At 40.8% G+C, this 25000-nt stretch overlaps 1 protein-coding gene across 9 annotated transcripts in view; it reads left to right on the forward strand.

The window, feature by feature from the left end:
- FOXP2 (forkhead box P2) overlaps positions 1 to 25000 on the forward strand; it is a 537816-nt gene that overhangs the window by 461757 nt on the left and 51059 nt on the right. For 6 of the 9 annotated variants that reach the window (XM_029073155.2, XM_029073160.2, XM_039913233.1 and 3 more), the window contains 5 exons: positions 6687 to 6824; positions 7970 to 8176; positions 10495 to 10666; positions 16905 to 17118; positions 20638 to 20742. In XM_029073155.2, the coding sequence (XP_028928988.1) occupies positions 6687 to 6824; positions 7970 to 8176; positions 10495 to 10666; positions 16905 to 17118; positions 20638 to 20742 (836 nt within the window). The remainder of the gene's footprint in view (positions 1 to 6686; positions 6825 to 7969; positions 8177 to 10494; positions 10667 to 16904; positions 17119 to 20637; positions 20743 to 25000) is intronic. The other 3 variants (XM_029073165.2, XM_029073166.2, XM_029073167.2) reach the window with 3 other exon arrangements.

Consider the following 25000-nt stretch of genomic DNA (forward strand, 5'->3'; position numbering starts at 1 on the left):
GCAGAAGGCTAAAGTTGTTCAAACTCTACTTCCATAACAAAAAACACTCTGTTTTATTAAAGTAATTAAACAGGAGCTAAATGAATACTAATAATCATAGAGTAATGGCTCAGAGTACACCCGAAATGTGAAATGTGGTTGAGATGAATCATAATGCAAAGAAGGGCTCTCTGTCTATTATTTCATTGTTCAAGATGTTCAGTTTGCCTGTGCTGTGACACTGTTTCCTTGCTGCTAAAAGCCTGTATTAAGTGGCAATATGCACTGTCCATCCAAGATCTCTTTAAATACTCCTGTTCGCTACTTGATGAAAAGCTTACAAATACCACTCAATTCATTGTCAGTTCTTTTTAATACCGTAAAACCAGGAAGATTTTGAAAGGCTATTATTATGATAGATATTAGATATGTAGCCAAGGTTTGAATTAAGGCTGGAGGAAGGGGTTCAATACAATTGTTACTTATGCTCAAATAAAGTCTAGATACAGATATTATGGAGAGGAAAAGGGAAGAGGAGAGAAGGGGAAATCCAGCTGTAAAATGTACAATCCGAGGTTACTAGTAAATAAAATTTTAACTTGGGAATGCCCTTTCTCAAAAATGTTTTACAGGATAATCCAAATGAAGTTTCTGTTTTTTAAATTAAAAAAAACTGAAAGATCAAATTATGTGAATGATATATGAATGGTGTCGGTGAATCTCATTCAGAATGAGGGAAGGATTACCGTCTACCTTAAAATGCGTCATAAAGTTACAGTATTCCTGTTCATGTTCAGTACGGGGGAATAAGGTCGACTTATTCACCTACCCAGAGAATCATCCTCACGTAATTGGGTTGTATAATTAAGGGAGGTGTTTAATATGCAAATGCAACACATTTTGGATATATTTAGTCTGAAGAGGATCGCTAGACTGTGCTCTGTTTCTTCTGAGTAAGAATCGTGACCTATTGTTTATCGTATCTCCATTTTTCATTCCCTGGAAGGCATGACCTTTGAATCCTCTTCTGTACAGGATGCTATTTCTGATTACTTTTCAGATTTTTCTGCGTTTTAGCTAATAAACAGACCCTTTCCCATATATGTAGTGTATATATCTATGTATACACATATAGATAGGCACACCCTTGTAATTGACATCATTTGCTAGGAGCAGGGAGGGAAGGGAGAGGGACTTTATATCTTTTAGGTATTTTTGACTCATCACAGAGCGAGTGCTTGGTATAGTGGTTGGCGCATTGTAAACACTTAATAAAGACTGCTATTACTATTACAACATATATCAAGTTATAATAATAATTGTGGTATTGGTTAAATGGTTACTGAGTGCCAAGCACTGCACTAAGTTCTGAGAGAACTGGTTTCACGTGGAGCTCACGGTCTAAGGGGAAGGAGAACATATTTAATCCCCATTTTATGGATGAGAAAACTGAGGCACAGAGAAGTTGAGTGACTTGCCCAAGGTCACATCGCAAGTGGCAGAGCCGGGATTAGAAGTCAGCCAGGTGCAGTGTAGCCTAGTGAAAAGAACATGGGCCTGGGAGTCAGAAGGACCTGGGTTCTAATCTCGGCTCTGCCACTTGTCTGCTCTGTGACCTTGGACGAGTCACTTCACTTCTCGGTGCCTCAGCTCCCTCATCTATAAAATGAGGATTAAGACTGTTAGCCCCATGTAGAATAGGGACATTGTCCAACCGGACTAGCTTGTATCTACCCCAGTGCTTAGGGTAGTGCCTGGCACATAGTAAGCGTTTAACAAATACCATAAAAAAAAAAAAAACAAAACAGATCCTCTGACTTCCAGGCCTGTGGTCTTTCCACTAGGGTACACTGCTTCTCAAGTAACCTTCAGATAGTTTACCTTTTCAGAATAGAAATCTCTGACCTGGTAAGCCAGGCCAATAGCATTCTGAGATGCCCCAGATGTCTGCAGCCTGTTGCTATGTTACAATCCACCTTTTTTCTAGCAGACTCAGACAATAAAGTCCTTCCTAAAGCATCCTTGTCTCCATCTCTCTGCCAGTAAATAGTAAAGGTGAACAAAGAGGAAGCACCTAATTAATTGAATCTCCTTTCTTCCACTCAACAATTAATCCAGGGCAGTGAGAGTGCTCACTATGATCCAGGGGTGTAGAGGGTAATGGACCCTAGTGTAGGAAAACTGCCCCAGCTCTCCACCCCAACCCTGGCAACTGTGGGATTCAATATTCCCTATAAGCTTCCTGGCTGCTCGGGCCATCCTTCCCCCCTCTCTTCAAGAGCGTCCGGTGGTTGCCCAGCTTCATCCACATCAGGCTGAAATATCTTAGCATTGACATTAAAGAACTCAATCACCTTTCCCCCTCCCATCTTACCTTGCTGATTTCCTACTACTATCCCGTGCACGCAGTCAATTAATCAGTGGTATTTACTGAGTTTTTACTGGGTGCAGAGCACTGTACTAAGTGCTTGGGAGAGTACAGAGTGCTCACTTTTCTCTTCTAACACCAACCTACTTATTGTACCTCAGTCTCATCTGTCTCACCACTGATGCTTCAGCCATATCACCACTGATACCTCTGCCTCTGGTCTGGAACTCATATCCAATAGACTATCACTCTCCCCACCTTCAAAGCCTAATTAAAATCACATATCCCCTAAGAGACCTTCCCTGGTTAAGCTCCTGTTTCCCCTACTCCTTTTCCCTTCTGTGTCTCCTTTACCCTTGAATTTGTAACCTTTGAAAACTTGCCATTCACCTCACCCTCAACCCCACAGCACTTCTGTAGGGATTCTTGATGTATTTTGATGTCTGACTTCCCCTTTACCCTCTAAGATCCTTGTGGGCAGGGAACATGTCAACCAATTCTGTTACATTGTACTCTCCCAAGCACTTAGTTCAGTGTTCTGCACACAGTAAGCACTCCATAAATACCAACGATTGATTGATCCACCCTAATTCTTCTCCTCTCCCTGGAGATTCTTCACATATCTCTCCTCTAGAGAGGGCAGTCACTGTTGTTTGGTTCTGTAGTGCTTTAAATTAGTAGGAACCTCTCCAGTAGCTTATATCACTCTTCTGGTCCTTTTAATGAATACGCTAACAAGCCACGCCTGGCACAGTCTCGATTGGGCCAGGAATTAAAGTCTAGGCCTGTACTGGCATTAGGCAAACACCATGTAAAGCAGAAAATTACTTCCTTGACATACCGCTCTAACTTATACCTCGTACATTTTATCAGATGGTTCTTCTGTACCTTTAGTAACATTGATAATAATCTACCAAGTCCAGAGTTAATCACTGCTAAGCCCCAGTTTTGCTTTAAATTAGTCAATCTTTCCCAGTCTCAGACTGTCTGGGAAATGATTTTATCAATGCAAAATATGGCATGATGCAGTATCCTGAGTAACGCGAGCATTAAAGAAGTAAAAGAAATGGGAAGACTTTACAGTGATTGTTCAGTAGCTAACTCTCTCAACAAGATGGAGCAAAATGTCTTAATTTAAGACACGGGTGGAAATATGTTAACAGGGATTCATCATGCCTCTTTCTTGTGACAACTCCTGGTATTCCTAGTGTATCTCTAAGTGCTGTGTAATAATAATAATAATAGTTGTGGTATTTGTTAAGCACTTACTATGTGCCAAGCACTGTTCTATGCGCTGGGGTAGATATAAGGTAATCAGGGTAATCAGGTCGGTTACAGTCCATGTCCATCATGGGGCTCACAGTCTTGATCCCCATTTTACAGATGAGGTAAATGAGGAACAGAGAATTAAACTGACTCATCCAAGGTCACACAGCAGGCATGTGACAGAGCAGGGATTAGAACCCATGACCTCTGACTCCTAGGCCTGTGCCCTCTCCACTAGGCCGTGCTGCTTCTGATCAGTAGAAAACTGTAGAAGATGCTTCTGAGGACGATTTAACAATCGAAAGTTTGCAGTCACATGAAAGGACCCCTGTATTTTACAAACTATTCCTTTCCGATTTGTTGTCCTCGCACTGTACCATGCACTGCTTTATGGTTTTACAGTTGAGGATATGCTCCTTTGTCTGTCTAGAGGCTATCCTGCATTCAAGTGGTTGGTTTAGATTGAAAGCTCCTGGAGGTTGGGGGCCATATCTGGGGTTAGCTATGTTTAATTTGACTTGCTTTAAGAGTGTTTAGCATAGCCCCATGCCTATAGGGAGGGAGGAGGGGGTAAGGGTTGGGATTGATAGGCATCAAGGTGAGCTCAACTGTTCCAAAGAGGAAAGTGAATATTTGGGCTACCGAGGGAAAAAAAAAAAGAAAACACAGACCTGTAAGAACCACAGGCATTGCAGAAGGCTCCCTTGACTTCCCTATGTGTCGAGCAATCCCACAATCAACAAGACACGGTTCCCAATCCACCTTTCGCCTGGCAAGCTGAGCTTGAAAAGCAGCAAACTCAAAGGGCAGTGGTTATCAGTGCTATATATGGAAGTGTTTGTACTTGTAGGTCCAGAGATAATTAAGCATGTGAATCCCTACAGCCTGAGGAAGGATAATAAGTCAGAGTGGCAATAGGCTGATGGGTGATGTAAGTGAGGCAAACTGCTCCTACCATGGAAGACTTTATAGGAGGGATATAAATGGATTGGCCGTCTCTTTAAAGTTTAACAGGTCTGTCTTCCTCTGCCCCTTCATTTCAGTTTGATTCATTGCTGTTAGGAGGCAGTGTGAAGCAGAATGATTGTGGGAGCGAATGAGGGATTGGTGGAGAGAGATAAACTTTTTTTTTCCAAAATCCCATCACCCCGATCTAGTTTCTGAGGACAGACAATTCTGTAAATAAGGTCTTCATGTTTTAAAAAACAAAATACGAAAACACTCTTAAGCAACTGATTATCTGAGGGATTCTGTTTGTGTCACTGTCAATTCTGTACAGCACAAATATCCGAGCCTTGTATTGGAATACCACAACGTGTGGTAATTCTTTAAGCAGGTCGGCAAGCACTGAGAAACCTGAGATTATTTTGAAAAGCACTGCTCTTTCTAAAATTATATTTATTTTCTTTCTTCACATTAGCCTATCAGAGTCACTTAATCAGTATTTAAGGTACCACTATGGGATGGAAAAGCATGACAAATGAAATATATGGGATTTGTGTGGATATTTCATTATTTAAATATGTGGCATACTGGATTTCTATGTAATCCTAAATGTTTAATTTTGTTGTCAGTTATTTTTTCACTCTTTATTAAAAAGTCTCAGGTTGGGCACATTTGAAAAGAACTCACCATCATAATACATTTTACATTATACCGATTAATAATCTTTTTCTGCTGTGAAAGAGGTGTGATGTCCCAAAACTTTCTGCAAGACGATATTTATATAAATCGTTGCTTAAATTTACAGAAAACATGAAGTGTGTTTTTGTAGAAGCGAAAAAAGATCGCTTTTCCAATGGCTGCAAACTTGCCAGGCTGGCTAGCTATTTGATTATGGATCGGTTAGTGAAAGAAACGCCTTCAAACTGGTGTCTGCCTTAGCTGTTCAGCTGTTAACTTAGAATCACATACCAGGTTTTCTCCCTCTCATTTTTTCCTCCCTCCTCTTCCTCTCTCCTTACTCTGGCTTTCCGTTCCTCCTTCTCCCACTCTTTTTCCCTACCACACATCTTGAACTCTGGTTTTCCCTTGCTTTTTCTCTTCCTGCCCGCCTCTCTCTCTCTCTCTTTCTCCCCCTAACCCCCGCTCCTCTCGCTCTTCTATCTCTGTGCCTCTTTCCCTCTCTCTCCTTCTTTCCCTACTCCTATCTCTCCCTCTCTTTGTGCCTCACTCCCTCTTTTTATACCTCTACCTGTTGTCCTCTCTCTTCCTCTCTCCCTCTCTCTCCTTCTCTCTTCCTGCTCCTCTCTCTCTCTCCTTGTGTCTCTCTCCCTCTCTCTGCCTCTCTCTCCTCCATCTCTCAGTCCTCCAGCCGAGATTCCCTCTTCTTTAGTTCCCAGAAAGGAAAGGATTTACTAGAAAAATCCTTGGGAAGGAAAACATGTATAAACTTTAATTTGGAGCATATGAAGATTTCCAGTATTCTTGGCTTAATTTAGGCAAGAGTGAAAACACCGAATGGGTCCAGAGGTACCAGAATCCTAGGATCCCGTTTCCCTGTTTCACGAGATGTATCTGTTCCGTTGTTTTCCTGGTGCGAATCAGCCTAGCTGAAGCACTGCCGGTTGTGTTTTGTTTGATAGTTTTAGAATAATGCACATATGTTTGACTAGTTTAAGTATTTATTGGGTGAGAAGCATTTTTGCTTAATGTTTAATCTTTAATGTTTATTTTAATCCTATCTTTGGAAACCGTCTCCATAGGTTTTCCATTTGTAACATTATGACACTTGATAAGGTGATTGATTATGAAGTGTTGAGAGCCCTACCATGTGATCATTTATTTTTAAATACACATTTATACTAGCCAATGTTCAAATCTCTCGCAGCAATACATAAGAGATGTGAAACATAAAGCTTGAGTCTGATGAAATCTGATGCCTCTGGAAATCGAGTGCCACAGAACCGTGGTCTGAAAATCACAGATTCCTTCTGAAGCGGGAACTTTACAGCGCTAAATACTGTGTAAAGAGGATGGTCCAGCCCTGGGACCCAGTTGAAAAATGATATGCAGAGAGGGATGTAGGTGAATGGAAATGCCTTGATTATGATGTCTCTCTTTTTCTGTACAGGTGCCTGTGTCAGTGGCCATGATGACCCCCCAGGTAATCACCCCTCAGCAAATGCAGCAGATTCTTCAGCAGCAAGTATTGTCTCCCCAGCAACTTCAGGCCCTTCTTCAACAGCAGCAAGCGGTCATGTTGCAGCAGGTAATGTGGGTTACCTGCTTTGGACCGAGAGGAGGATTGTTTTACCAAGGGCTGGGGATCGTACGGTGGGTTTGCAGTGGGCACTGGACATTCACTAGCTTTCCAAAGAAAGGTGGGCGATCAGCTTTTGAGGATACAAAGGTCCCTTGGTTGTAAACTGGCGTGATGCTGAATTTTCTTGCCATTTTCATGTATTATACGATGCAAAATATTAGCAGCAGTGACAGGTGTATTAGAAACACGGTACAGATCAATATTCAAAAGGACTGATGTCTAGGTGCATTTGCCAAAGAAAGTGCAAACAGACTTGCAGATAATTCTCCCTGCACCATTCCAAAACCATCTAGTGCTCCCTTTAGGTGGCAAAAGAGAGTGCAGTACTAAAATTCAAATTTTCCACCTCGTTACTACCGGGGCAAAATTCTTTCTCATTTCCATTTCCCCAAAAACATTGCTCACATAGAGCTTTGGAAGGAGCAGAAGTAAGGTCAGCCTTCCTACCACACTACACCTGGAATTAGTGACACTTGTCTCTTAATGTATTTTTAAAGTGAAGATGGTATCATAATTCACAACATCAGTAAAATGTGAAGTTTATATTCATTAATTTTTGTACATGTGCTTCATTATGATGGGGAAAATGTCTGTTGACCTCAGTTTTTGTATGTTCAAACAGTTTCATATCTAGAAATATGATCGTTGCAGACAAATCACCTTAAATTGGGTGCCTGGCGTCCTACTGAACAAGCTGACAGATTAATTAACTTCTGTTTTTCCTTCTAAGAATTTGCCAATTTTGTTTAGTCTTGCCGAATTTTTGGTTTCACGCACGGGGTAGTGTTCAGTGCTTTGGAGGATGATTTTTAAAATTCAGGGCTACTAATTTGAGGAATTAATCTATCCCCGTCGATTCCCTGTAGAATGCAGATTTTCTATACCCTTTGGTTTAGGATATTTTGGATTCTGGATTGGAAAATTTCAGAGCTACCTTGGGGAAAAAAAAAGATGTATGTAGATCTACCTCTTCAAATCAAACACAGTATTTGTTTCACGAGGGGAATCTAAAAGGCGACTCCGCCACGTGCCAGACTAGGAGAGTTTAGGAGAATGATAATACATGCAACTTTTGCCTTTATTTATTAAAGTCAAAATGGTTTATTCAGCAACAACTACAAGAGTTTTACAAGAAACAGCAAGAGCAGTTACATCTTCAGCTTTTGCAGCAGCAGCAGCAACAGCAGCAGCAGCAACAGCAGCAGCAGCAACAGCAGCAACAGCAGCAGCAGCAGCAGCAGCAACAGCAGCAGCAGCAGCAGCAGCAACAGCAGCATCCAGGAAAGCAAGCAAAAGAGGTAGGATCTGGCAACCTCACTGATATTTAATAGTCCGGGGTTGAGAAGGGGTGGGAAGCAACAGCCCCAACCTCTCCTCGTCCTCTAACAAGGCTCTTGCTGTCAAAGATGCACTATTATATATTTTCACCGAGCCTAATGACAGTGACAGTCAGACTGTCCCTTTTCGGAGAGAGGGACTCGAGGAGTTACCATCCAGTGCTGCTGTCGTCTAATGTTCGCTAATGAATCGCACTGTACAAAGAGCAAGCTGTGTGGTGGACAAAGTACTGATTATCTTGCATTCACCAAGCATCTAAGTTGGTGAGGGAACCTTATCTTTTCTCAGTGGTAGAGCTCAGAGAACATGCAAATTCCACCTATTGTGGGGGGGTGGGGGGGTGGGGGCGGTGTTATGTTTAAAAAAAAAGAAAAAAACTGGTGGCGCACAGATTTCAAAGTCACAGGCCCCTGATTAATGAACTGCTACTGTAGGTTTGGAGTGGCGAGTAGAAAGTTAGAGTTTGATGTGCTCATAAATCAATCTGACAAGCTGGCTTCTCGGGCCAAGCGTGCTCTTGTCAGCAAACTGCATCAAATATAAACATAATACAAACAAAACATGTTGAAGTAGTTAAATTGATCAGCAGGTATCGCCGACTTGTCTTCAAGCTGCCCATTATGCAAACGTACAGGAAACAGTTCTGACCTCCTGAGGCTTTGTTTCTGTTTGGATTTGTGAATAGAATTTCAGACAGCCATCAACTATGGAATAGAAATTGCTCCCTTATTTCTCCTGAGGCTTTGGGCAATCCACATGACTTACTCCATTATGCAGTCTGTTTTCCAGTGAGCGCATCAGAAGTTTCTCTTTTCCCCAAACTAAAAAGGAAAGGTCTTGCACAGCAGCTTGTCTTCCTGTGAAGTGTGACTCCCTTTTCAAACCCTCCAGAGTCAAAAGAGTGCTGGTTTGTCTTGTAATGCCTCACAAAACTGAAAGTTATACTTTTAGTTATAATAGGCCATTTCCTTGCCTTGAACATAATGCTGGATTTAATATATTCCAACAAGGAGGGAGAGAGAGAGCACGTGCGCGTGCGAGAGAGAGAAAGAGAGAGAAAGAAGGAAGAGGGAACAGGCCAGTGAAATGAAGGCTACATCCCAATTTACTAATAGATCACTAGAGACCATATTTATGGGCCACTACAGATCAAACTTACTCGGTTGGAAAAACAAGAGCGCTATTGAAGCTCAGACTGCTGTAAGGAGTTGCTTTTGGAGCCTAGTTACATTTGTTGTCAACCCCCCCGGGGGGCTGGTTTTTTGTGTTTGTTTGTTTCAGAAGAGCAGTTTTTGACTTTCCCTTGACCCCGTCCTGCAGCCCCTTATAGTGAAGTAGATATTGTCAGCTTCTCCCCCAGTGTGACCTTATTGGCAGACAGCTGGAAAAAATTTCCCATGCTAACTCCGAGACTCTCCTAACGGGATTATTGTTCAGTTTCTCAGGACAAAAAGAGAAAAACAAGTGGAGTGTGTATTTTCCGGAGCAGGGCTTCTTAGGTAGTCTTTATTCCCTGTTCTGGGAAGGGGAGGATGTGTCCACAGTGAATGTGAAATTGTTGCTCACCAAATCACATGCCCCCAGGATGAGGGGGGAATTATTAAGGCATGAGGGTGGCAGGTTTTGCACCTGAAAAGGGCCGAGTAAAGGAAATGAATTCCCACATTCCACATTAGTACAGCGCTCTGCACACAGTAAGTGCTCAAGAAACACGATTGAATGAATGAAGGAATGAATTAAAGTGAGCCCTTGAAATCTGTCCCAAAGGAAGCCGGGCAGCTGGATACACCAGCAGAGTCCTAATAGAGATTTGCACTGAGGGGAAGAGGGGCTGGAGACAGAAAAGTTAGGGATATTAATAATTATGGTATTTGTGAAGCACTTTCAAGGGGTCGAACACTCTTCTAAGCACCGGGGTAGATACAAGTTAATCAGGTTGGACACAGTTCCTGTCCCAAATGAGGTTCCCAGTCTTAATCCCCATTTTACAGGTGAGGGAACTGAGGCACAGAGAAGTGAATTGACTTGCCCAAGAATGCACAGCAGACAAGTGGCGGAGCTGGGATTAGCACCCAGGTCCTTCTGACTCCCAGGCCCCTGCTGTATCCACTGAGCCGCACTAGATGCCCCAGCTCCAACCGCAAAGTTGGGTGTCCGCGGGTGGGTGGGGGATGGGAGTAGGGCAGCCCGCACACAGTTCCGCAGAGCGTGCCGGTTCCCCCGTCGGAACTGGGACCGTTGCATGGTAGCTGTTGCTCTTCCACTTTTATTTCTCCAGCAGCAGCAGCAGCAGCAGCAGCAGTTGGCTGCCCAGCAGCTTGTCTTCCAACAGCAGCTCCTCCAAATGCAACAACTCCAGCAGCAGCAGCACCTGCTGAATCTCCAGCGTCAGGGACTCATTTCCCTTCCTTCAGGCCAGGCTGCTCTTCCTGTCCAGTCTCTGCCCCAAGGTATGTTCGGAAAAACTGACCTGCCTCAGGTCTCTTTCTGCACCCCATCCCACTCTATAGCCAGCTGCCGTGATCTCCAAAGATTCTGCTTCCTTATCATCATTTTTTTTCTTTTACAACCTCTGTGCTTTAGTTTATCATTAAAATCTTATTGTTAATATTGTTGCACTACCAATTTTCTTGAGCCTGAAAAATTTTACTACATGCTTTTATTGGGGAAAACTGCTTTTGAATTTTTTTTGTGAGATCTTAAATGCGTATTTATTAGTCTTATGGGCTGAAAACAATTTATAATGGCAACACAATTCAAGCCCCATTGATTTACACCGAGGAATTACGAAAAACGGGTTTAGTGAGACTCTGAGCACTCCATTTAACATAAGTGAACTGGTTCAGGGGATGGTGGACAAGTCCTGTTAGAGAAATCACCACCTAGTTTTTCAAAAGCACGTTTCAAATTCCAGCCCGTGTATAAAATCAAGTGGAAACCTTTTTATTTTTGGAAAATAAAATTTGAAAAGTCATGCCAAAAGAAATCCGCATGAGATTCCAAGGTATATTTAGAGATAAACCATCCATCTTGTGATAATTTTTAAATTGCTATCACTGAAACATTCATGTTAATTAGGGATGCCTTTTGTTTTCCAACATTTAGTCTATTGAAGAATCACTACAACACTGACACAAAATTGTGACCCTTCCAGGTTCTGTTTTGGGTTTAAGAAAAGACATTTTAAGCTCTTAAAAGGGGGGAAAAAATCCTGTAAGCCTAAATTTCTCGGTTGAACGTGCAAATGACTGTCCCAATATAGCTACTTTTCTTTAGTATTAATCATACATTAGTTAATAATAAAGAGGAACCCAAACCCAGCAAAATTAGTTTCATAATGGCTGGCTTTAACATGAAGACCACAGTCTCTATATGTTAAAGTTTGTATGGATATTTTTTAAAATTTTATTTTGCCGTGAACATGTGTAATGGAAAGGGGTCAGATCTGCGCCACGGCTAACCACCTAAGTGTACCTTTCCCAGTCTTCCCTGAACAGGTCATAGCCTTCCCAGTTTAAATCCTATCCTGTTACCCAGACCAGGTCCATATCGCCTATGAGAAACAGAGAACTAAAGTGTTTTCTGGGATAAGATGAAAAAAACTCACTTTTGCTGAATTTCTGCATGATCCCAGGCAACAGTAGGGTTGTTTTGGTTAGATCATCATAGCCATGTGAATGTGGCCTCATACCGTTGGAGACAGAGGGAAGAGTGGGGGAGGGAGACATAGAGTGAAATCCTACTCTTCTGCAAAATGCCTAGGACCTAGGGAAGACCAAAAATAATAATAATAATAAAATCCTCAATAAATCAGAGAAGCAGCACTGTGTTAGCCAATTTAAATAAAACATGGCCATCCATTTGGAAGAACTGACAAAAAAGAAGGGGAAATAAAGTAAATGTGACCCACCTGTGGACAGCTTTACTGATCTCTTCTAATGTCCTCTCAGACATTTTTCATGAAAAATGATTGTGATCTCAGTGACTTCCATCGGGTTCAAAAGACATTCATGCAAAAATAATTTGGAAAATAAGAAAAGTCACGATGTATTCAACATTTGTAATGAGAACAGGAGTAATAATGTACCCATTTTCTCATTTATTTGGTGAAATGCTTTTCAAAAAACTTATCTCACTGAACCTTTCCTAATCGCTACCTTTAAACTATAGTGTCTTCTAGTTACAGCTCCCCTTTGGCTTTATCTCAACTCAATATTATTTTTCCCCTCCACCATTACTGCCTCTCCTCTGTCAAGGAAGGAGAGAGGCAAGGCTTGTGGTGAATTAATGCATCCAAAAAAGCATCTGGGATGAAAACTAATATTAAATATAAGACATAATGAACTACAAAATTGTCCTTTATCAGCTGTACAGAACTGGGAGTCACGGAATAGCTCTGTTAAAGAAAAGATAAATCGGGCTTCTTTGCTCTGTTTATGTTAGGCAATACAAGCCGTGGTTTCTTTGATTCAGTTTTCATAGTGCTGCTACAGAGGGGACTCCTATTAATGACCAAGCACTAACATTTGGTGGTGATCTTGTTCACCCTTCTGAAGTCATTGTTTCATGAGAAATATTCAATCCATGAACTGAAAATTCATCACTCCTTTATTAGATTCAGCAGGACATTTTTGAGTCCATGGTTCCAGCATCCACTATATCCTTTTCTTAATGACAAGTCTGCTTACTACATAGACTAATCCCCCAAGTACGCCCACAAGATCCTTATAGAATAACAAACTGAGAAATCCTCCTGTGTTTTACTTCAGACCCAATCAATGTGAAGTTAGCCACTTCCATTCAGAAGACACCTTCAATGGAACTATGTTTGAAATTTTTGGGAAAGCTATTTGCCTGTGCCTAACTGACTGATAGTCCAAGGAGCCCAACCAGGGCAGAAAATACCCCTTCAAATCTGGGTCAGTTGCAAAAAACAAAAAAGAAATACTAGAGTAGGAGCTTGTTTACTGAGGGAGTATCTAGAATTTTTTCATAATTATACAAAAACAAAAAAAAATGAATCCTCCTAGATGAAGGCCATGAAGCTCCAGATCTGAGCATCACAGTGCTTAAAAAGGCACTCTATAGCAAACCATCAGCAAGGAAACAATTGTTAAGCATCAATGCGTCCAACCAACGAATGTTAAATTGTCAAATGGTAAATACCTCACAAAGCAATCACTGACCCTTGACTCTAACCCTAGCCTTTTCCTTATCCCTAATCCTAACTCCTGCCCGTAGCCTAACCCTACCCTTAACCTTGGCCCCAAACCTAACCTTAACCCCAGTCTTAATGAAGTTTTTCAGTGATTGATTTTTGTCAGCTATTGAACTGCGATTGCTGATGAAATGTACTTGTTTATGCCTGACCATTAGTTACTCAGTTTTGACCATTCACCCCTCATCTGTCTGTAGTGCTTTGTTAGCAGCTACCTGCACATTCCTTCGTGTGATTGGTGAGAAGGGAAAGAGGGCTCTTGCTGCTGTTATTTAAATTGCCTGCTGGGTTTTGACAACGTGCAGCAAGGCAGTGTATTCCTTAAGACCCTAAATTTCACTTTATCACTAACACGCTACAGATTCTCCATTTTCAAATATGCAAACTGTAGTTTCCAAAGAGAACCACGAACATAGTGCACCTGTATGACAATTCAAAGTGGAAAACATTACTTTAATTATTGGCTCGGATGAAGGAATAAATGACATCCTTGTAGAAATAGCAGATGCCAACTTTTTGGATGAAGGTATGAGCACTTAGAAACTTTAGGGGCTCTTAGAGTTGGAGAATTGTCACTCGAGAAAACAAAATTCATTAAAGGTGATGACAGTGTGATTCCTGACTGTGTACAAGAATGTGAAGCTAAGCATCTTTGAGTCCATAGGTTCTTCAGTTCCAACAGGGCCTATACTATACTATATTGCCATGACTAATACAACGTTGAGTGAATTTTGATGAGGATTACTTGCGAGAACCGTGATATAATTCTTCTCCTAGGTCTTTCAGCAAATTGGCCTGGTACACCAGATTTTGGGGCAACTTTATAAAGAACTTATAGGAGACCAGGGATTTTTTTTTGCAGACCCAGATCCTCATCTCTTTGATGGAGGTGGGTGGTTGGCTGATCCTAATAATTGTGGTACTTTTTTAAGTGCTTACTCTATGCCAAGCACTGTACTAAGTGCTAGGGTAGTTGTGAGATAATCAGATCCCACATGGAGCTCCCATTGTAAATAGGAGGGAGGTCAGGTTTTGAATCCTCATTTTGCAGATGGAGGACTGAGGCACAGAGAAATTAAGTGACTTGCCCATGGTCCTCTGGCAGGTAAGTGGTGGAGTCAGGATTAGAACCCAGGTCCTCTGTCTCCTGGGCCTATACTCTTTCCATTAGGCCACAACTGCTTCACCAAGGCCCATTTATCTGCTTGTCAGTCAAGTCATTCATAAAGAACGCAACTACCTCTGTGATTGGGTGGTGTTGCCGTAATTTAGATCGCAGGCAAGTGGGTGAGTTATTACTGAAACTGCTGCAGAAGCAGCAGAGAATAAGGGAACTTCTGATTAGATAATGGGTTTCTGCAGGAAACCATGGAAGTCTCTTCCATTAAGAGTTTTAAAAATAAGATAGGCAAATACTTTTCTGAGAAAGGGTGGAGCAGGTCTGCCTAGAGTCCTGAACAACCCTTTCCAACCTTCTGATTCTTCAATTTCTGCCAACTCTATTAAGAGAATTTAATGGGAGCCATGTATTTGAACTTCCCATCAATTTGTTCACATTCAAAAGCAATGTTTAACAATTCAAATTATTTCTAAAATATCTTGAAAACTAGAATAGAATGAGTAGCAGTGTGGTCTGGCAGAAAGAGCACTGGCCTGGGAGTCAGACGGCCTTGGTTCTAGTCCCAGCTCCACCCTTTGTCTGCCTTGTGACCTTGGGCAAGTCACTTAACTTCTCTGTGTCTCGTTTACCTCTTTTGTAAAATGGGGATTATGACTGTAAACCCTATGTGGGGCAAGGTCTGTGTCCAGCCCAGGTATCTCGAACCTACCCCAGCACTTAGGACAGTGGCTGGGACGTAGTTAGCGCTTAACAAAGGCCATGAAAAACAGTAAAAAGTTATTGGAGGATAATTAACATCTGCCACAGGAACTTGGTTGGTTCAATATAGCTCACCGAGTAGAATCATGTCCTTCAAAGCTATGTACGTGCTCCCTTCTATCTCCAGGACTTACTGTGAGACACTGAGAGTCCTGCTTAGAATTTGATGGCAGGGACCATTCACTTTCAAACTGGAAGAAAAGTAGGATAAACATCTTCTGTTTTTAAAGATAAGCGGAGGCACCGTCTCCTCTAAGGACCTCATTCTCCAACTGTAAGCAAATGCACTTTAGTTCCCATTGGAGTTGCATAGGTTTCTCCACTTGGAGGCGGTCATTTGGGAACTTGAGAAATTGCAGGACCCTCAAAGATTATCTGATGGGACAACAGCACTAGGAACTAACCTGGTCTCTAGGAACGGCCTTGAAATGTTTAGCCATTGCTCAAGTAGGTGTTACCCAATAATTCAAACTTGAACTAATGAAAGGTTCAGTGCCTGGCCATTGAACTTATGACCGGGCTGTTGGTGGAGAGCCATGAGCCTTATTCAGGAAACACTCTCTTCTGATCGTGGGGCCCCTCAGAGACAAACAATAGCTTCAGTGTTTGTTCTCCAGGTGCTCACTAGCCCTTCCAAATCAACTCTAGTTTTCCCTTAATTCAACCCTGGGTGTAATGAATTCATTTGTCTGCTGATTGCTAAGTGGAATCGAGTACAAGAATAGTTCTGTAATCACAAATAACCTCATCCCTCAGGGCTTCTGCTCCTCCATACTCTTAAAAATGTATATTTCGATGCATATTTTTCAAACAGGAAACATACTTTCTCTTATCAATTTGTACCTGGGTCTAAGTCCCCCGTCGCTAAAGAGTGTTACTCGGAATAGAGAGAAAGATGCAGCGTAAGATGATTTTATAGAAAAAGCACAGTGCCCTTAAATATAATGAGCTCTGTTGTCCCAGAGCCTAAAGTTACAAAGGAGGTAAAGCACTTTGGGAGGAACAATGATTCCCTCGGACCACTAGGGGGCCATTTAATGCTTTGCAGCAAGATTTGCACCCTGTAGACACTAAATGGCCCCCTGATGAACTACAAGAGTTCCCGCTCTTCTCATAGTATCAGATGACAATTTAAGGTCCTAGGAGAATCAATCCCCGAAAGAGTAGGTTGTGAGAATTTACGGCCAGATTGCTTGTTTGCCTGGACTTCTGTTCACCTTTTGGTTCGAAGTTAATTATATAAATGCACGATATATGATCATAAAAGCCTTTTTCGGGATGTTTGGGCAGTTACTTTTCAAAGGTTACTCACCAGTTCTCATTGATCCTCATTTGTTTCATAAAGTGTGATCTTAACAATCTTGAAATCGGTGGCCTTGAGTGGACACTTTATAACCCAGGAGGGAGGCAATGCATTTTACGGGGACTGAAGGGAAAAATAATAATTTTATTATTATTAATTACTATCACGTGTTGATTGTGTGGGGAGGAGAGCATCACCTGTATTGTTGGCATGACTCCATTAATAACACTGCTCATTCTACAAAACTTTTACTTTCTTATATTAGTGGGGCTCTCTTTCATTTTATAGCTGGCTTAAGTCCTGCTGAGATTCAGCAGTTATGGAAAGAAGTGACTGGCGTTCACACTATGGAAGACAACGGCATTAAACATGGAGGGCTAGACCTCACTACTAACAATTCTTCTTCTACTACCTCCTCCACCACTTCCAAAGCATCACCACCAATAACTCATCATTCCATAGTGAATGGACAGTCTTCGGTTCTAAACGCAAGGCGAGACAGGTAATGCCGGCGAGAATGGGCCTGGGCTTATCGTCGGGCCCCAGATTTTGCTTTCATCCTTGAAGACAAATAATGACTAGAAATGGGCATTTATTAAAACGCCAAGGTGTGTCAAAAAGGGAAAATCACTGATACAGAACCTCTTGTGAGTTGTTCACCTAGAATAATTATTTGTTTCATCCCAAAGTGAAGATCTGTACATGGGCCCTGTTCTTGTGTTCATCTGGGCCTTTTGGTAGGTGTTTTGCCTGCAGGAAGTTGTTCATGCTTATGGCAAATAGCAGCTTCCGAGGCATTGATATATTGCTTAAGCGGTAGAAAATTTTCAGATTCAGGTACAGTGGATCTTTCTCTAATTTAGGTCACACTCTGTAATCTCTCAGAAGTTTTGCAAAATAAAAAATAAAAAATAGACCCCACATATTTTGGCCCAGCAAGACCATGTGTTCTCAAACATGTTCCTAAAAGGAGCGCTTAGTACAGTGCTTGGCACCAAGTAAGCACTTAAATGCCATTTAAAAAAGAGTTGCTGCTAAGTATGTAAATTATACATATTCATTCATTCATTCAATAGTATTTATTGAGCGCTTACTATGTCTAGAGCACTGTACTAATTGCTTGGAATGTACAAATCAGTAACAGATAGAGACAGTCCCTGCCCTTTGACGGGCTTACAGTCTAATCGGGGGAGATGACATATGTCCTATAGCTAGCATTCCCAGACCATTAAATGTAAAAATGGCTCCAAAGTCACTGTGTGTGTGTCATTGATCCTCATTGAGCTACTTAAATGGCATTTTTCCTAAGATAGTTCTTTCTGCTTTGTCCAGGCTTCCCAAGTCATCCCCAAACTTCCCAGGAAAACCCAGATGAAATGCCAAAGAGAAAACTCAATAAGGAGGAACCCACCCAGGACACAAACCCAAAATCAAAGCCTTTACAATCTCACATGTATGCCTACATATCAATCATGTATATGAATAATAAATTATTATAAATAAAAATTAATAAAACATCTGCAGGAAGTCCTCAGACCTACAGCATGATTGGTTCCTGAAAACAGTTTAGGAATAAGTCCAAACCAATTTTCATGTAGGAACAATGTTATAATACAACATTGTTTCATGAAGTAGTAATATTACAATGTTGGTTCTAGAGCCAAGGCCTTGGTGCCCAATTTTTACCGAAATTGAACTGTGTACTCAGTGAATCATAGGTGAAAAATACAGCTGCATACATGTTTTATATTGACTCCTCTATCCCAATAGGATACCCAACGTGTACTTCAGTGGAAGTAAAATGGATATGTGTATCCTTCCTGGTGACTCCACCTAGCGACTAATTATGGTATTTGTTAAGCGCTTACTATGTGCAAAGCATTGTTCTAAGCACTGGCGCTGATTAGGGAACCACCCCCACCCTGCCCAGTGGCTTCTCCTCCTCCACCGCTCCCTAACCTCCTCATCCCCCATTTCCCCCATCTCGTGATTTTTAAAGTTGTTTCCCTATCTCATCATGGCTCTCGCCTACCTCCCACATCCCCCAGTGCCCATTTAGTAAAGTCCAAATTGAATTACTATAAAGCTGAAAGGAGGTATACGTTTTGAAACTTTATAAGTGCCATTCATCTCAATTTGAAACATCTGAAGTCGAGAATTTCCTGTATATATATACACCCATAACTGGGTGAGTGTGTGTTCATGGCTGCACAAATACAAGCCCAGCCTAAAAGACTGGAAAAATCAGGTTGACTTCCATTTTGATCCTAATACAGTGAAATTTTCAGACCCTATACAAAGCCATCTCTGACTAGCTGAGAATATCTCTATCAAAGACTGAAGGAGCAATTGGAAAGTGGAATTGAGCGGTAATTACTCAAGTACACCCAGTTCTCCTAAAACATATGGATGTTTTATTTATTTTTTGCAGAACCTTCTATTAAGAGAAGGTTCCATTATAGTACTTCCCATGTCCAGTGCCATGCATATACACACAAACACACACACCTGCTTTTTCCAACACTGTATTTGCTCTACCCAGACAAACTTGCATTGTCAGGAGAACATTCCCAAATTCTATTGTCAAGTTCTAGCAGCTCTAGCAGAACTGAATTGAGTGTCATTCATGTCCAACCAATCAATCAGTGGTATTTATTGAGCACTTACTGGGTCCCAAACACAGTCCTAGGCACAATACAATCTAGGTAATAGACCCATCCCATTCCCACAAGTGCCTTGCAGTGTAGAGGAGTCCAGATCACTACAAGGGAAAAATAAGTGTTTGGCGCCTAAATGGTCCCAAAGATCTGAATCTGAGATTTGTGTTAGTCTAATTCAGAGGATCACTTCGCAGCTGTCTACTGCACTGTCCCTGGGTTAGCCTAACCTCATGAAGGGGGCTGCCGCTTAAATAGACTTCTAGGTCAGGGTTATTTCACACACAGACACCATGAGCATCTTGTTGTGCATCCACTTTTAAAAATGATTCAGTAAAAAATAAACAAAAATAAAGCTCATGAAAAGGAGATTTTATAGATGACACATGTAACAACTCAGTTTCTTGCTTTTAACTATTCAGCCAAATGAAGTAGCTAAGATAGATCTATAATTATCCACAACTCTTTAACCATATGTTCAATAGATCAATTAGAGGAGACAGATAGCGATCTGTTATTTAACATGAATTTCATCTTGGCTATAACAAACTCTTGATAGAGTAAACAATTATTTTTCCAAAGAGACATTCCGTTTCATTATTGTTCCGTTTAAAATAGGAGTCTTTAATTTGATGGCTGTGGTTTTCATTTGAGTATCATAGCAGTTTTTTTTTTCCTCGTTAGTTTTCATTATTGTAAAATGGAATGCCTCTGGATGCTTTCATGCTGTTGTTTTAATTGAGATTAATTTGATGATTATATATTAGAGAAGTTGGTTGATTTCTCTAGTATCTGTTGCCGATGTTCCTCTCTATGATCAGAAGACTTTGATTATTACATAAAGATATAGCTGATGCCATCTGCTCTAAATGAAATGAATTTGTTTAAATCAACTACAACTCAAGCAGGGCAAAATACAACTAAAATATTTTGTATGTCAAAATTATCTGATCTGTAAAAGAAAAACCCATATCCCAATGAAATTATCATTATGCATAGGTGTCTTCCATCCACATTAAATACTTTTTTTTGGTATTTGACCGCATTTGCTTGCATATTTTTTTTGTAGGTAAAGTGTTGCATTACGGTCATACGGCAGAATTAGCATACAGTATTATACAGTCATCTTATTTTTTCATCCTTCATTAACAGTCATCTTTGGCTCTATTTCTTCTCTAATTGGAACATCATCTAGCCTTGGCAGTTGAACTATTCAATAGAACGATTACATTTTTCTGACTGCTCTGAGCTGAATTGACCTGTTTTGACCTGTTTGTCACTGATCGTAACCTGACAGGCGCTAGCAGCCTCCAACGATTATGGCTTTTGAGATGAATCTGACTCCATGTTTTCTTTCGCTACAGCTCTTCACATGAGGAGACTGGCGCTTCTCATACCCTCTACGGCCATGGAGTTTGCAAATGGCCTGGCTGTGAAAGCATTTGTGAAGATTTTGGACAGTTTTTAAAGTAGGTCCCCCTGGGTCCATGTTGGGGGAGGGCAAGGAGGGAGCGGGGAAGCTCGGGAGCGGGTGGGGAAGGAAGTCGAGAACTTGAACTCGGTAAGGAAGATTTCCCTGGGAAACCTCTCAGTTGTTATCTCTGTGTCCTGGACAACTCGTTAGTCAGGACCACCTGCAAGACTCAAATGGCTATCCCTTTGGCCCTCCAAAATATATTTTCAGGCTTTTGAAGAAAATAATTTGATCCTCTTTTTATTTCATCACTGCCATGGAGTCTCTTTGTATCGGAAAATGAGCAGGTCGCATGAAAGAATAGCTTTTATCTTTAGAAATATTTTTCTCAGCTAAATATAAAATGTGATAGCCTATCAGTTGTACATAGACTTTCTGAAAAATGTATCCATTCTTACAGTCACTCATTATTTCCATGCTAATGTTTTTTCCATGTTTTCATCTAATCCTTCTTAGACTCATCTGCAGTAGCTCAATATTCAGCATTTACCACAAATATATGGATATGGATATATCCCCATGTTAAATAATAACAAATAACTGGAAGAATGAAGATGACTAACTCTAGGGGTTTCAACAAATCTAAGCAATACCACATTTAGTTGCATTTGCTACTTGGTGCAGCAGAAAAATAGTCATTTATGCTAGATTTCAGCTATGTGGTTGAAAATCAAAAATATGTTTAAGTACTACGTTTCTAAGGACCCCCCCCCCAGGATATTTTAGAAGGATCATCCAATGTTTTGATTTGCAGTAGAAAAATAAACATGCATTTTTAAGGTGAGCTTTACACTACAGGTTTGGGCCATGCAATAGACCTAAATAGAAAGCTACCGATCAGTTTATGGAGATGAGTAACTTCACAGTCTGAGATGCTTATGTTGTCATGGTGCAGCTAACAGGGTGAATGAACTGCTTCATGCTTCATCAACAATTAAGTTAATTAGCTCATTTGAAATTGCACTGCATTGTTGCCAGGATGTTGGCAGAAACATCAAAAAGATGTGTTTACAAATGGTAGGATACAGGGTAGGGAGCAAAAGCACCTTAACAACAGGGCACAAGTCATCAGCATCAGAATAACTTTATAAATGAAATACAGCCCCAGAGATATTATGGATTTTTTTTAACTCTTTACTTCCTTTATAACCGTTGAGAGCAAAATGACTGAAATCAGCATCTAAACCTTATTATGTGCCCTTCTGGGTAAGTGGGTAATATACTGATTGTTTAGAATATAGACAGAAAAACAATTCACTTGTTCCAGTACTACATTAAAATAATTTGAATAGTCCATATCTTCTGGAGGTTTTTCCTGGATAGCTCTTTCAGTAAACTCATCAAAAATCATTTGAAATACAGTTGGACTAATTGCTTGAAGCATGATAGGTACCCAAAATGTTAAGGAAGTTTTCCTCAAGCTTCTCCCTCCTCGAGAAGCACCATGGCCTAGTGGATAGAGCATGGGCCTGGAAGTCAAAAGGACCTGAGTTTAATCCTGCTTTGCCACTTTGAACTGTGTACTCAATGAATCATAGGTGAAAAATACAGCTGCATACATGTTTTATATTGAGTCCTCTATCCCAATAGGATACCCAACTTGTACTTCAGTGGAAGTAAAATGGATAGGCGTATCCTTCCTGGTGACTCCACCTAGCGACTAATTATGGTATTTGTTAAGCGCTTACTATGTGCAAAGCATTGTTCTAAGCACTGGCGCTGATTAGGGAACCACCCCCACCCCGCCCAGTGGCTTCTCCTCCTCCACCCCTCCCTAACGTCTCTACACCTCCTCACCCCCCATTTCCCCCATCTCGTGATTTTTAAAATTGTTTCCCTATCTCATCATGGCCCCTGCCCCAATTGTTAATCCAGAGTTTGATAAGTGTTGACCACAGACACCACAGTTATCATTATCTCCATTAAAATTTAAACTGAAAATACCTCACTTGGGAAGTGGAAGCCTTTGGGAAACTCAGGTATTTAGCTGAGTCCTAAAGGATGTGGACCAAGTCCCACGCGCCTGAAATCAAGGGGCACCCACCGAAATTTCAGTGTGACAAGTTCAAAACAAACCAAAAGAAACACTTCTACACCCAGGAAATGGTAAGAATGAGAAATGCATTCCCACAAGAAGCTGCCGAAGCTAAACATATCAGTAAGTCCAAGAGGAGTTTGGATAAAATCATAGCTAGCTGTCCAAAATGACTACTAGAAGACATTCAGGGATAATGAGGAAAATTTAGGGATGTAGGACGGTCCACCCATAACTATGAGAAATAGATGTGAAGTAGGGCAACTATCATATGGTTCATCCAAGCTTTCTGCTGTCTCCTTTGGAGACAGGGTCCTGGACATGTGGTCCATTAGCCTAACAGAATAATGGCATTGCTTAGCATCTTATCTTCTTCTATTTTGTCTTTATACTAACCTGTGTATCAAAATGTCCCCTTATTTCATCCTCCATAGTCCTTTTTCGTGTATTTCCAAAGAAATCAATTGTATTTGAGCACTTTGTGTGTGTAGACTACTGTGGGAAGTACTTGGGAAAGTACAGTATAACAGAGTTGGTAAATATGTTCCCTTCCCACAAGGAGCTTACATTCTAATGGGGAACGTATGTGCCAGTCCCATAACATTTCACTGGCTAACCAGTAGGGTGCCCAAAATATCTGGTCATGTGCCTAGAATATTCCAACATTATAACATCACAGACCGTAAGAGGCCCAGGGAAATTATAGAGATAAAATTGTATGTATTTCCTAAATCCTATCCAGAAGTTGAGTCCCTGTTATGTAAGTGTGACTTCTAGTGTGTTTGCAACTGTCACATCTTATTCATGCAAATACAAAATCCCATTACAATTAAAAGCCATCTTCTTTCAATTAAATAGCAACTTTCCACCCAAATGCTGATTTTTTCCAAACCATTAACTTTATTGGGGAAAACAGAACGAAAAGCTGTCATTTATGAGTCCTTTCTCTTAGTCCAACCTTTGCTATAGTCTGCACGCTTTCTGACTGCAAGCAGAGAGATCCTGAATGATAACACTTAATGCAATTTCACTATACCCCAATGAAATATTGATAAGGAATATTCCTCAAGCCGGGAGTGTGGTTTTAAATAATATGTTAATGGTAAGTTTGATTGGATTTGGGTTTACAAGGTGAGCTGTAACTTCTGCTCAGAAACAACTTACCTAGAAGCTTGTGCAAAAATACATGCATGCTTACACAACCACACTCATAAACACACACACATACAACCTAGAGATGTGCATGGGCATCTGAGAAAGCAGATTAAGGAAGAAAACACAGTGGCTCTGCTTCACTCTTCTAATAATGGAAGGGATTTGAGATGAAGCGAAGAATAACTTACAGTAAATGGCTTCTAGTGATGAAAGGTTTCTGTACCTTCATTTTTGTTTATCTAGTGTTCGATACGTCCATATTCACTATCCCCAGCCTAATCGTTTGAGTGTCATTGCAATATTTAGGAATCGAGGATAACTGATTCTTGAGCACAGTTGAAGAGATGAATTCATTTGGAACATCTAGATTGCCTCTGAATGTAGATATTATTAAATATATGTGGAAAGTTTTAACAAGTGTGTGTGCAGGGAACTTGTCTGCCAACCCTGTTGTATTGTACACTCCCAAGTGCTTAGCACAGTGCTCTGCACACAGTAAGTGTGCAACACAGTAAACACCATTGACCTATTGTTTGAAAATATAATAGGATTTTATTGTTAGCATTCAGTCAATCGATCAACCAACCAATCAATAGTATCAGTTGTGCAGAACGCTGAACTACGTGCTTAGGAAAGTTACAAGAAGCAAAGTCCTCCTTAGGGCATTTACAATCTACTGGAAGGTTCAGACAAAAATAAAGAATTTACTTATTGAAGGAACAAGAGAAAGAACAGGGATACAATGATTATAGCAGTGAGCATTTTATTCAATAAGTACTTGAATGAAAATTTGATAATACAGCAATATAAGTGCTGAGGGTGGAGGAAATTATCTAAGTGCCAATTTAGGCTTTGAGGTTTACATAATTTAGGATATTGGAAATGAATTAGGGAAGTCTTCTTGGAGGGGGAGGCTTCTTGGAGGAAGAGGCTTTTAAGACCTTTGGACACTTGATATTCTCTCTACCCCCATAGCACTTATGTACCTATCTTTAAATTATATATTATACATTACTTATTTATATGAATGTCAATCTCCCCCTCTAAACTATAAGCTCATTAT

The sequence above is a fragment of the Ornithorhynchus anatinus genome, chromosome 10, assembly GCF_004115215.2.
Source record: "Ornithorhynchus anatinus isolate Pmale09 chromosome 10, mOrnAna1.pri.v4, whole genome shotgun sequence".
Lineage (NCBI taxonomy): Eukaryota > Metazoa > Chordata > Mammalia > Monotremata > Ornithorhynchidae > Ornithorhynchus > Ornithorhynchus anatinus.